Source organism: Hypomesus transpacificus, chromosome 5 (genome assembly GCF_021917145.1).
Source record: "Hypomesus transpacificus isolate Combined female chromosome 5, fHypTra1, whole genome shotgun sequence".
Lineage (NCBI taxonomy): Eukaryota > Metazoa > Chordata > Actinopteri > Osmeriformes > Osmeridae > Hypomesus > Hypomesus transpacificus.
In genome coordinates, this window is record NC_061064.1 from 6018472 (window position 1) to 6032098 (window position 13627).

General features: G+C 44.0%; 1 protein-coding gene across 1 annotated transcript; it reads left to right on the forward strand.

The window, feature by feature from the left end:
* The first annotated feature begins 6 nt into the window (after positions 1–6).
* On the forward strand, positions 7–3147 carry cux1a (cut-like homeobox 1a). Its single transcript, XM_047020167.1, has 2 exons — positions 7–728; positions 861–3147. The coding sequence occupies exons 1-2, from the start codon at positions 421–423 to the stop codon at positions 1294–1296; spliced, it is 744 nt and encodes a 247-aa protein (XP_046876123.1). The 5' UTR covers positions 7–420; the 3' UTR covers positions 1297–3147.
* Positions 3148–13627: the final 10480 nt, after the last annotated feature.

Here is a 13627-nt window from a genome sequence, read left to right on the forward strand (position 1 = left end):
TGTGCCACTCATTGTTCTGCACGTTAACCTCACCACCCTCTGCGAGAATGCTGCCGCTGAATAAACCATGCCTGAGATCATACTGCCACCTGCTGGGGGGTCCCTCTCAGAGAGCTGGTTGGCTGCTCTACACACGGATGGCTTCTCAGGGTAGCATGCAAAGCCATTCATATGGCTGAATATTTGCATAGAGCTAATGCCCTGTAGATGTTCTTGTGTTATTTGATAGTAGCAGACAAGCTGTCCCGCCGTCTGTTCGTCTGTGAGGGAACCGTTTGGTCGAATGTTTGTCTCAAAATCCCCAATAAACTCCTTAAAAACTTGAAACGAGAACCCCTTACAACCGCATCCCCTCAACTTTGAAGCGGCAGTCGCAGTCAACCCTTCCTCCTCCTGTCCCCGCCTCTCTCCTCAGCCTACATGAAACGGCGCCACAGCTCGGTGAGCGAGAGCCAGGGCGGCGACGGGGGCCTGTCGGGGGGCGACTTCAGCCAGGGCGGCAGCCCCCAGCACGGGGCCCACCTCCACCCCCAGCAGCAGCCGCAGCAGCAGCAGCCGCCCCAGCAGCACCTGAAGAAGCCCCGCGTGGTGCTGGCCCCCGAGGAGAAGGAGGCGCTGAAGAGGGCCTACCAGCAGAAGCCATACCCCTCCCCCAAGACCATCGAGGAGCTCGCTTCCCAGCTCAACCTCAAGACCAGCACCGTCATCAACTGGTTCCACAACTACAGGTACGCGGAGGAGATTGGCTTTTTCTCGATTCCGTTGTTGATTTTGTTATTATTTGCGGTCGATGGTGAATCGACTGTATCCCCACGTCACCAGGCTGGTCGTTAACGGTGCCCATTTTTTTCCGCCGGCAGGTCTCGCATCCGACGGGAGCTGTTCATCGAGGAGATCCAGGCGGCGGCCGGCGAGGGCGGCTCTCCGTCCACCAGGGCGGGCAAGGCCAGCGAGGGCGACAGCTGCGACGGTACGGAGTCGGACGGCACGGTGGAGGGCCGCCCCGGCCCGGAGCACGCGGGGGGCGGCGGTGGGGGAGGAGCCTCCGAGGGGGAGGGCGGGCCCGACCACAGAGACGACGGCGGCGCGGCCGGCGCCGCAGGTACCAGCGGCCACCACAAGGGCGGCGCCCTGGACAGCCTGTTCAGCTTCCCGGACGGCGGCCATGTCTCCGCCGCCGCCCGCAATCCCCGAGACAGCAGCCTGCGCAAGAAGAAAGCGGCCAACCTGAATAATATCATCCACCGCCTGGAGAAGGCCGCCAGCAAAGATGAGCCCCATGAATGGGAGTTCTAATACAGGCCCTCACAGCCCATACACCTGGGAAGAAAGAGTTGCTATTTTTCTAGTGCCCTGACTGCACAGTCCAAGGCCAAGCCTGGTGCAGCGCTGCCAGATGAGAACTGGCGTCTTTTAAGACTTTTTTCATATCAAAGAGGGTGTCAAGATTTTTGGGGGGAGTTGAAACAAACCGACGACAACAACCTGGTTTTGTTTCGGATTAATCAAAAGCACTTAAGACAGCCCTGCTGGCCACAGGGCCTGAACACCACCGGCCAAAGGTGCGAAAGAGACGAGAGAGAATGCGCTACTCACAAAGAAGCGGCACTTCACAGGAGAAAACTGTCTAGAAAAGCAATTTTGTGTTTTATTTGTGTTTGTGTGTGTGTGCGTGTGTGTTTGTGTGTGTTTCCCTTTGAGAGATTTATCGCCACCTCAAAGTTTTTTTAACCTTGTTCGCTCAGTGAGTTTTCACCACATCAAGCAGACTAAACTGTTACAATGTTCCTCACCCTTTTTTTCCCTGTTTTCTATGGGGTTCTACTCCATTGCAGTTGTTTGACGTCTTCTGTAAGGACTGTCCGAGAGAAGTTGCATCAAAAAGCCAAGCGCTCAGGAACTAGCGCTTGCAAGACAGAGGAACGTACGTTGAACCCAACCTTCCCTTCTGAGCCCCAAAAGTCACCATCTAATGGTGATGGAACTCTTAATACGCTATGAACTACAAGGAATCTACTTTTTTTTCTCAAATTCTTTTCTCCTATGGGAAAGAAAAAAACATCACCTTTTATAGCAATTTGGTTGCCACTAAGAGATTGCACAGTCGGTCGACTCTAAACAATGCTAGTTTTGATTCCTGAATATTTGGAAAAAAGTGAAAATACTAATTATCAGTTGTTTGAGAAAAATGGTGAAGAAATATCACTTTAATTCACAATTTTCTGCGTTCACCATAGAGATGCAACGGTCATGTCGGGAAAAAGGTAAAAATCTGAAAAAATTTGTGGTAGCTGACTTAGTGTTTTCTCGTGAGTGATCTAGAAGCTCTTTGAAAAGTAGTGCACATTTCTTTCATAGCTTTAACTGACTTCTGGAGACGCCATTTTGGTGACTCCAGCAGTGTTTGTTTAATACACTCCATTTTAGGCCAAAATCAGGTTTGAGAAAAAAAAAAAAAAAGACAAAGACAAAAAACAAAGGTATACAAGTTTGTGGAAAAAAGAGAACTCGTGTTCAGTCAAGATATTTTTGAAAAGAAAATAACAGAATCTGCTTTTTAACCTCTTTAACCACATAAACCACACTATTGAGACCTCAGAACTGGGGGCGGGCAGTGGAGCCGATGGCCACTGCGCTTCACAGACTGGCCCTCGGAGGAGAGGCTTGCGTTTCATTGGGTGAAAAAGCCAGGAGATGCACAGCTCACTTTACTGTATATTCCAAGCTTCAGGCTCTCTATCTCTCCACTCTTTACCGGCAGTTGTGTGTATATATGTACATTGTAAAAACAAAAGACAAGAAAAGCGAGGAAGTCTGAAGGGATCCCAGGAGTCCTTGTGTGCGGCGCACTGAGATGGAGGCCGACAGATGACCTCGCTCTGGGCGTCCACAGGCAAGATGGGACTGACCACGGACAAGCCTATCAAACGTCACTCCGTTAAAGCCCTCTGACATATATTCTCCTGGTGCGGCCATTTTGCGTCGCTTCGATGTCAAGAGATCAAGTGTACCAAACTGTGCCAAGCAATATTAGTACAATGTTCGATCCTGACATGAACGATCGGTACCAAAACTAACATCCAAAGTACTGGTGCGGCATCTCCGAGCAGTCATCATTTGCAAGCTTCCGTGACTACCTTGTGTGACAAGGGGGGGGGGGGGGGGGGAATATATCTCAGAGGAAAAGGAAGATCACTTGACACGGGTCAATGGAAGAAACCAAGAGAATAGTTTTATACAGCCCCACCTCCCCTATCCCACCCAAGACATATTAGCATAGTCGACCCTCCCCTGCACACAGCCCAACCCCCCCCCCCCCCCACCACCACCACCTCTCCTCCTCTCTTTCCTCTCCTCCTATGCCACAAGCTCACAGTGCCTGCTTCCCACTGCCTCTTCCCCGTGTGTTTGTATATGTGTGTACGTCAAACGCACGCACACGTGTAAAACGACAACAAACAAAAAATGAAAGCGCACGTCGGCGGCGCGTGCGCAATTCAATTTTGTATGCACGTACCCATAAGGAGGGGGGGGGGGGGGTTGTCACGGCGTGAGCTCGGACTTGCCCCGCTCCGCCGCGCTCCGCCCCCCCTTGCGTGAGTGTGTCTGTGTGTTTTTTCTAAGTCTGCGTGGCTTTGATTTGTACATACGTACCGTTCTCTCGTTTCAGCTGGTTTTCTCAGTTATGGCTTTTGGCGTAGCAGTCTCACAATACAGTAGGGCCACTGTATTGCCATATATTAAAAGGACTCACAGTAGATATCTTCAACATAGATTCTTTTTTTTTGTTCTTTTTTTTTTGGTTCTGCTTATTTATAGGTGCTGTATTTCACATTTATACGTCTTATTTTAATATCTGTTTTTTTATGATATTGTTGTATGGAAGGGACTATAAGGGGGTTGTGTTACAATAATGTTTTGTTTTATAGACTGATAGACTGCCGGCAGTATTGGGTTATGCGTACGAGATGTAGTTGTCATACATGTATATTAGTGATCTTTGAAGATGTTTTGACAGTGTCATTAATATGGTTTTATCTGAAACGAGAGCAATGTAATGACATGTTAAAAAGGATTGCGTCATGGTGCATTCACCGTTTATTATTTAGATTTGTTTTTATTTTTCTTACATAACTTGTATGTCTTTTCCAGGAGTATAGATCACATTTGCAAGCATCAGTGATAGCAAGCCAATATTGTCACAGTTTTTAACCTACTTTTTAAGTTCACACCTGGCACTACAGGGATGTTGGAACCAGAGACTGTTATTGGTGAGGTAGCATCCGTGAGATAGCATCTGCAGGCTTGGGACTTCCTATTGGCATCACCTCAGAATCACCCCTTATAACAGTATTCACCTTTATGCAATAATGTCACATTTCAATATTGTGAATAAGTAATGATAGGATCGTACTGTAAAACAAGCGCAAATTTACAATAGCTGCGGCTATTTTTTGTGGACCGACCAACAGAGCGATTTATTGAGCTGATGGTCGCAGCTGACAAGTGTAAACGTGACGCAACTGGGACCCGGCGTGTGTTAGGTTGTTTACCTTGACTGAAATGGGCAACATGTGACTGCACAAGGCTAGCTAGTTATTTGAAAACATAAGCTATAAACTTCCATGCACCTCCAAAAGGAAGAACATATTTCATATATATTTGTTCATTTCCATGGAATCACTTTGATATTAGATTTTTCTAAATGTATTGAAACTGTAACGGCGTGACTACAACATAAGAATATTGTAAGATTTTTGACCTGATGCAAATTTCTAATGCAATTAACTTCAAATATATTTGGCACTGTAAATTTATTCTGGGGCTTTTCTCTTAACAATAACAGTTATGGTGTTGAAAGCACAAAGCACTACTGACCAAAACCCTTAAAAAGGGGTCAAAGTAACTGCATGCCCCATATAACCTATTCTGTCCTTTAGAGATCATGTAACTAAGAGATTATTGGCAAATAGCAGAAGTAGATGTTCTTGCAAATTTGCTGCACAATAAATGGTAGCCCATGGGAGCCATGATAGTTTGCCTGGTTTTCTGGATCGACGATGCCTGCCATTCGACTGCTCCTCCTCCAGCAAGGCTTGGAGGGATTAAATCCCTTCTGGAGGGCAGTGGAGTAGGCACAGTACCAGAAACCACTGCATACCGGCCTGGTTTCAAACCAAGCTCCCGCAAGTGCCACATTGCCAGCTTGGCAAAGCCACAGCAGTCACATTTAGCTGGTCCCGATTTTGTACCGAAATGGATGGTCAAATTAGATCATTACAATTGTTAATCACATAAAAGCACAAGTTCTGCAACTGTTCTGTTTAAGCATAACAGGTTTTGTTTAAGTAATTGTTTTGACAAGTGAAACTTAAATTTACTACCCCAAAATACTACCTTTCAAAAAAGGCTTATATAATTCAGCATCATTAAGCTGACTTGTCAGTTTAGCACTTATTGGTCGGTGAGTTTTTAATCTCAAGACCACCTCTTATTCCTATAGGAGTGCCTTTGCCTTAAATGATCCAAGTATCGATATTGTAACGTTTTTCTTTTCGCCCATAATAATTGAATGCAGTAAAGCTGTCTCGGTCTTTTGGACTGTGGTCTCGCGTCCATCCCATCTTCATTTTAATGTATATCTCCTCTTGCGAGACCTGTGTGCAGTCATTACATGGAAGCCACATGAGGTGTCGTTTCAGTCCGCCACTCCCGAAGGTTTTAGTCTGCCGCGCCTTTTGTCAGGAAAATGCTCAAGAGGTGATGCCAATACAGTCCGTTCAACGCCCCAGATATGAACTTCCGTGCGTGGCGGGGCGTTCCCTTCTCCTTTTTGTTGTTACAGTATGATGGAATTGTGGAAGGCATTTTTAAAACACAAAGAGAAATCTCTTCATGATCGAGCACCATCAACCATCTTTTATTCCCTTTTCATAGGTCAATTTGTTTTGTGTTGGTGTATCGTTCAATTAAAGGGGGGGTTGTGCACTCTGAGCTAAAGAAAGTCACCCTGCTAGAAGTAGAAACCAAAGTGATTGAATGAGTTTGTACCATTTCCCCCATTATCGAATTGTCCCTGTGTCATTGGATGTAGTCATGTGACCGTCTCCCCCACCTCATTGTCCCCATGCAATAGGTTAATTTCACACCGAACATTGGTCATTGTCCACGTTATACTGTAGGTGTGCTTCACATATGACATTAGGTTGTTGGACTCTGTTTTTCTGATATGGGATTCCACAGCAAGACTCGTTACTTGAGGCAACAGTAGTATGGGAAAAACCAGACTAGTCAAGACGTAATATCCCACAGAAGCGATACCCAGTCTAACAAAAGGACCAAATCAGGCTTAAACATGTCTGACAGTTCCTAGTACTGTCTAGCACCTGTTCAAGTAAAGGTCATAAAGAACAGCCTGTGTTTATAAAATGATGTACTGCGTTAAACAGGTTGAGATCGATCCTATATTCTTTGCTCTTATTCATACGGCATGTATATTTCTGCCATTGACAGGGAAAGGTTATCTTTAGTGTTGGTCAGTTTTTTTTATTTAATTTTTTTTTAATAGCTACAAAGTTGTCTGTAGTTTTCTGAAAAGAACGGGTAAGATATCATGAAGAACTAGGGGACAGGATTTCACAGACAAGTCCTGGAGCAAGCACCCAAAGCTACACTGGTTTATACAAAGGGCATTTTGCATGTTTGTGCCGTTTTTGTGCTTCTGTTCCCTTGTGTGTTTTCTGTTGTTAATAAGAAAAAACCCAGGATTTTTTGGTGGAGTCTGGTGTTCAGTCAAACAGTGTACAATTTGTTGCGGAATCCGTGTGATTCTTTTGGATGAATTTCAGGAATTTGCCCTTTGCAAATATTTTTCTATAGAATTTAGCAGATTGCTATCAATATTATATACACTGTCATATAAAATTGTACAGATTAATTATATCCTTATAGCAAGTTGTTAAGCATTACTATGGGTTTTGTTTTATGTTTATTACTGTCGAAGTATTGGTAGTTCTCTGTGGAGTGGGTTTATCTAGCTCTGTTTTTCCCTTGTCAGAATTATGAAAACCTCACACTTCTGCAATGGTACTTGGTTACCTGCAGAACGATTAGCATTAGACAGCGCTTGTCTCATGGTGTTTGTGTATCACGGATTCACATTTCTCGTATGACCCTCAAATCATTTCATTTTTTTCCTTAAGTTATTTGTAAAACCAACGTTTATCACCGTACAAATGAAGACCAATGCCTTGATTCTTGTATCGTATGATGACACATATCGAGCCCCATTCTCTTTGTGTTTTTACACTCATTTTGCCTTTTTTGATTTTGTTTTTCTAGTGTCAAAAGTCACGAGTAGTGTCACAAAAGGTTTTTGACAATGTTTGCCAAAAGTTTGATGAAAATTTGGATTTTTTCCTTTCATTGGTTTGCCTTCCAGTTTAAAGTGAAGATTGAATTGAACATTTTATGTTCTTTTTTTTTTTTATCAAGTCTCGGAAGTCGGTCAGGGATTGTCAATTTGTTTGGGTTATTGGGGAGATCAGACAGGTGATTGAGGAGATCAGACATTTGGCATTGTCAGCTGAATTAGTCATGATCATGGCAAAGGTTGACTTGAGGTTGAGGTGGGTTGTCTTACGGCATTTCTCTTCATACGTAGTGAAGTTTCTCAAAAGTGAGTTAGAAATCAGCTCAGTGATTCATGAACTGCATCTGAGTGTGATTTTGAGCAGTCAGTGAAGGTTGCCTGAACTCCGTCTCCCACAACCCCTTGCTGCTACTGGATCTAGTGGTGTGTTCAGTGATGTAAGAGCAGAACGACGCCCTGTGGTGTGGCCACGCCATGTCAGGTAGCTTCAACTCTGCTCAGTGTCTCCATTACTCATTCATAGTCACACATTTTAGGAACCATTCTCAAATTTGACAAACACAAGATTGTTTCTAACTTTGTTTGGCCATACCCGACTTGGTACTTTGTCAGAATCAGTGATCTTTGTTGTCAGGCTGTCCTAGACGATGACTCCATAAAGAACAAAGCTAGCTATACCTGCCAAGAGAAGGCTCCTCACCTTTACTACTCTTCTACCAGGTTTATAAGCAACCTTCGCAAGAGGTATATTTTTCAGCAGATGATTTCGAATTTGGTACACTACTTTGTCAAGCCTAAGGGAATTTTGACTGTGTGTGTGTGTGTGTGAGAGAGTGTTAGGAGAGGGATGAGGATGGTTTCATTTTCCCCACCCTCAGTCAACCTGATAAGTGCCAGAAGTCTCCAGCCCTGTTCTCAGTCACACATCTGATTTTGAGTTTGTTGGATCTACTGTACATGTTAAATTGCTGTTTGGTTCCCTTTCCTTTCTGTGTATAAAGTATCTAAATATACATAGGTTACAAACTGTCATATCAGTATCAGAACTTGAGAATGCCTGTTACAATAGACACTGTAGATTTTCGGAAATAATTGAGACTAACATGATTTACTTTTTGCTTTTTAAATGGATAAGAGAAGATTTTATACCAAATATTAGTAAATTCCTTTTTCACAGGTGGAAATACCATTTTTTGTCCCTTGAATAATAAGTTTATTGCTGAGCTCTTTTTGGCCTATGCCAGTGTGCTCAGAGACCTTCGTTGTACAGATATAGCTTCCATATAAATTTTTATTTGTGCGATTCGTCATGAAGGTTGTGTGATTTGTGTTAACCAGACTTCACATTGAAGTTAACAATGTTACGAAAAGAAAAATCCCTTCAACCAAAAAAAGTGTCTTTTTCAACGCAAGTGGCACTTCTAACCTAAGAGTTTCAGAATAATTCACATTTCTTCAGACACGTCATTTTAAATCATGGATTTAACGTGGGCAAATGAGAAACATTGTCCAGTGGGGGGGTTTCAGGCACTCTTAAAATGTCGCGTGTGTTTTTGTGTTGAACGAGTTTCTCGCAGTTTTAAGGGCTGCAATTCTTTCTTTTATTTAGGTGTGCGTAACCTTTTCTTTTTTACTGACTGCTTTGAAAGTGAGAAACCCTCCCACCATCTCAGCTGGTTTAGTTGTGTATCTCAAAGCTCAGGTGGAAACTACTTTTAGCGGAGTCCTTGTGTCACTATCGCCATTGGCAACCCCCCACCTCCTCAGTCGAGAGCGAGGTACAATTGGTTGCCGTCCGCTGTTCTATTTTTCTATTCAGCAGTTGTAGGCCTCATGATCATTGGCAAAGAGAGGTTGACTCCTCCCTCACAGAGAAAGAAAATAAGAAAACCTCCTTCAGTTGGTTCTCCTGTTTGTTGTTTTTTTGTTTTTTTTACTTTAATCTGGTTCCTTTCAATTTTTGGTCATTTTAAGTCATGTAGTCTGTTCTCAGCACTGTAAGACAGTCCCTATACAATATGGAGAAGCAATATCACTGTATGAAACTCACAATGTATTATTGTTCTTATTATTATTGTTATTATTATTCACTAGCACCCTAGGTGTGATAATTGAAGTAAATATCTTTTATACAAACACAAAATCGGTGTGTGCTGTCTTTTTTAAATGTGCTTTTTGATGTTGCTTTCCAAAAATCAAAAATGCTACTCATTTATTTGGTAAATTATTCAAGGATCCTATCCCTTTAAATGTGGTCATCTTGATCTCAACCCTCATTGTCATGCATGCATGCATCATCGTATGTTCCCTTTGATGCCACTGAAACATATGTTTCCTAACAACATGTTTTCCCAGGAACTAACATGTCACAAGCTAAATGAGCTTTGGTGATCTTTGACCCCCTCGTCCTGTGGGGACAGTATTAGGCGGGAGATTGTACGAGAGAGAGAGTTAGATATACAGGAAATGGTCAATAGACTTCTGGATTATAAACCCTCTTTTGAAAATGTAAACGGTACACTTCCACAGGATGTAATCACTCAATACGCTAACCTAGCAATCCTCGTTTGGTAATGCATTACTTCTTAATTAACATCAGGCGGCAACTTTGTGAAGCCCAGTTGTAACTGGATTAACCAAGACTAGGATCAAAGACTGATAGAGGAACATAACGTGCCATTTAAATATTATTTTTATCAAGCAATTGTATTGGTACACAATTCTGTGATAGAAATCAAACAACCCTGTCCTTTCAACCCAAGACTCTACTGCAGCTGTACTATGGATTTCTTTCTCCATGAAAAGATCTGGTTTCCTCCGCATGGATAAAAAGGCTTTGATATGTTTTTCTGAGTGATGGATAGACTGCTGGGCCATGCAGCAGCAGAGGTCTGGGGTTACCAACTTGAGAGAGAGAGAGACAGAGAGAGAGAGACACAGACAGAGAGAGACACAGACAGAGAGAGACACAGACAGAGAGAGACACAGACAGAGAGAGACAGAGAGAGAGAGACACAGACAGAGAGAGACACAGACAGAGAGAGACAGAGAGAGAGAGACACAGACAGAGAGAGAGAGAGAGAGAGACAGAGAGAGAGAGACACAGACAGAGAGAGAGAGACAGAGAGAGAGACAGAGAGAGAGAGACACAGAAAGAGAGAGAGACAGAGAGAGAGAGACACAGAAAGAGAGAGAGACAGAGAGAGACACAGACAGAGAGAGACACAGACAGAGAGAGACACAGACAGATAGAGACACAAAGAGAGAGAGACAGAGAGGCAGAGAGAGAGAGAGAGAGAGAGAGAGAGAGAGAGGATACAGCAGCACTGAAGACTAATCTACAGACCATCTCAGGAAAACGTTGAGGAACCCTCAAGATGACCCAGGTTTGACCCTGACTACCACTGTTCAGCTCTCCCTGGCCAAGCCCAAACATCGTCTACGCGTCCTAGTTGAAGGTATTTCTCCCCCCCCCCCTTTGTTTCTGTTTAAGACCAAGGAGACCATTCCGACGCAGGCGACATAATTCCCCATCTGTGCTCCTACGTACTGCAACTCCTGGGCTTCCCTAAAACAGCCAGCAGAGGGTGCTGCTGTTCCGTCTCATGACAAACACTCACAGAAATCCGGGCGCATGTTCTGTTCAGCATCCTTATATGTCCCTCTCGCTGATTCAAATGATCCCTATACACAACACTTGAATACATTAGGTACAGCATAATGCCATCTGTTCATATGATCAGTTTAAACATAGTACCATGGCAGCTGTACATGCTGTAACCAGGACTGGCTTCGTAGGCCTAAACAAATTTCACTCTTCAATTAAGATTCCTTTTTTGATGGTCTCCTTTTAGTCTTGGAACAAGCCTCTCTGATGGGGCTTAAATGGTCCTTCAAATGTGATTCTCTTAGTTTTGATTGCAAGCAAACAGTAACAATCTCCTAATCACATCCAAATGTTATGATTGTTTACGGAAGAGACGCGAACAAACAACCAACTCCCTCGGTTTTTCCCATCAGAGGTAAAAATAGCAACTTCCGTTCCATTGACCACACTGGGTCTGTGTAGTTCTCATATATACACTGAAGCAGTGGCCACCACATGTGGTGAGCGTGTTGGCTTGTGTGGATGCATGGACTTCCATGTGATTGTCCTCGTGTCAGAGTCATTTGAAAATGATTGAGTTTGTGATTTTGACAGGTTCCTATAGGGGCTCTCATGCATGGCATTGGTACATTTGCTTCTCATGAATGCCTACACTGTTAGCCTGTTGCATGGCTGTGTTGTAACGTTCAACTATTGTCGTCTTTAATAACATGTATATGTTTATTTATTTTCTTTTGCTGCCCTTCTGTAATATCAATTTCTAATAACATAATAATAACTAGAAATGTGATTGTTGTGGTACGATACACATACAAAGAATGTCCCAATTCATTTTTATTTTCTTTGTTTGGAACATTCATTGATAGTATGCAGATTTGTTTACAGGATTATTCTAACTGGTTTAGAATGATTCAAATTGAATAATTAACTCTCTTCATTGATGTTCTTTATGCTCAAATGAAATGGCCTGGTGATAATCCTCCTCCTCTCTGTTGCCAGGATTCCACGCATCATCTCACTATCCCAGCATGCACATGGTCACAGCACACGATGTTGGCACACTGCTCCGGGGTCTCCATGGTAACGGCGACAACGTCAAAAACGCCATGCTGAGAACTCGACACTCTCATTTCTCGTTTCGCCTTTTCGCCTCGGGCTCAATCACATGACCATGCACTCCCCCACACACGCACATGCCAATCACGCCAGCCTGGCTCCTCTCCGACCACTGGCACTCTCCCTGTGATGCCCTGGCGCTGAGCTTGATGTGAGGCAAATCACAGACACCTTCTACTGTCAGATCACATCTGGAATCCTGGGAGAGCCATCCCTTTCAGCAACATTCGGTGCGCTTCCACGCCCCGAAACGAGGCTGTGTCCTTGGGCTCCTTTCCCTTTTGTCTCTTACCGTCCAACTCGCTTTTCTTTGAAGAGGATTGCTTCCAATACAACTCGTCAGCGAGTCTCTTTGCTTTGCCATTCGCGGGGTCTTTTTTCTTGTCATGCATGACCTCCATCTTTGCATGCACACACGTGGGCGAAGCAGCACAAAGGGTTAACCCGGCCCAGCCCTGGTGCACCACGTCGATCTAACAGGCCACATAACGGCAGCCACACAGTTAATAACCCCAGAATGGCACATGGGAACCACTTTATTACCACAGGGACATTCAACTTCAAAGCATTGTGTGGTTTAGGGGGGGACAGGAGTGTGCGTGTGCGTGTAAAATCTCCACACACGCACACAAACAGAATTTGAATTTGTTTTGGCAATTGTATCCATTTGCCTATGTGCTGACATTTTTGGTGCACTCTTGTCAGTCTTGTGTCACATGGAAGTCCATGCATCTATATCTGTTTGTGCCACTGCCCTGAACCTTCTCCTGTGGTGTTCCTGTGCCCGTAATTGGAAACAGCTTGGAGTGATTATTCTGCCCAACTGGCAGAGCATGCTTGATCCAGATAACATGATCGCCTTTCAGGGAGGCAGGACCCTTGTCTGATCTGGAGCTCATAAACTGCTTATGGACTTGTTTTACAAGGATTTGTCTCCAAATGTGTTTACTTTCAACACATCAGCGGTCTGTAAATGAGAGACTTTAATCTCTACTACAAACACCCACTGCAGTCAACACATTTTTTCCCCTCTCTTATTTTTCCACAGCACATTGCTGTGGATGTTTGATAATCAGATACTTTTTAAATGAAGGGTTCACCAATAGTTTAGTTGCACAGCTTAAAGGGAAACGGGGAAGGGATGGATTGAGTCCAGATGTGTCATGTGATGCTGAGGGTTGGATCAGTGAAATGTGAGAGAGCGCTGAAATGGTGCAGAGGCAGCTCTGTGAAGCGTGTCACCCGTCTGAGCAAATGTCCCGCTATGTTCGAGTCGGATGTTCACTCGTATAGGGTCTTTGCTCCAAGGATGAATGTTTTCTCAGTCTCAGTGACTTATATCCCTGGATTCATTGATTCATCCCTCCATTCCCTCATTTGGTGCCTTTTTTGTAGCTTCTAGAACCTTCCTATTGAGGTCAGTGTCGGCCATGGATGCTTTAACCCAGGAACTTGATTTGTCAAACCTTGCTGGTTACAGCCACGAATCACAGTGGGAAAGGATGACTGGAGGTTGTATGGTCAAACACACT

Excerpts from the sequence above, each read along its gene's own strand:
- cux1a (XM_047020167.1), top strand. The coding sequence starts at position 421 with ATGAAACGGCGCCACAGCTCGGTGAGCGAGAGCCAGGGCGGCGACGGG. Across the intron at positions 729-860 it reads AACTGGTTCCACAACTACAG|GTCTCGCATCCGACGGGAGC; the intron begins GTACGCGGAGGA and ends TTCCGCCGGCAG.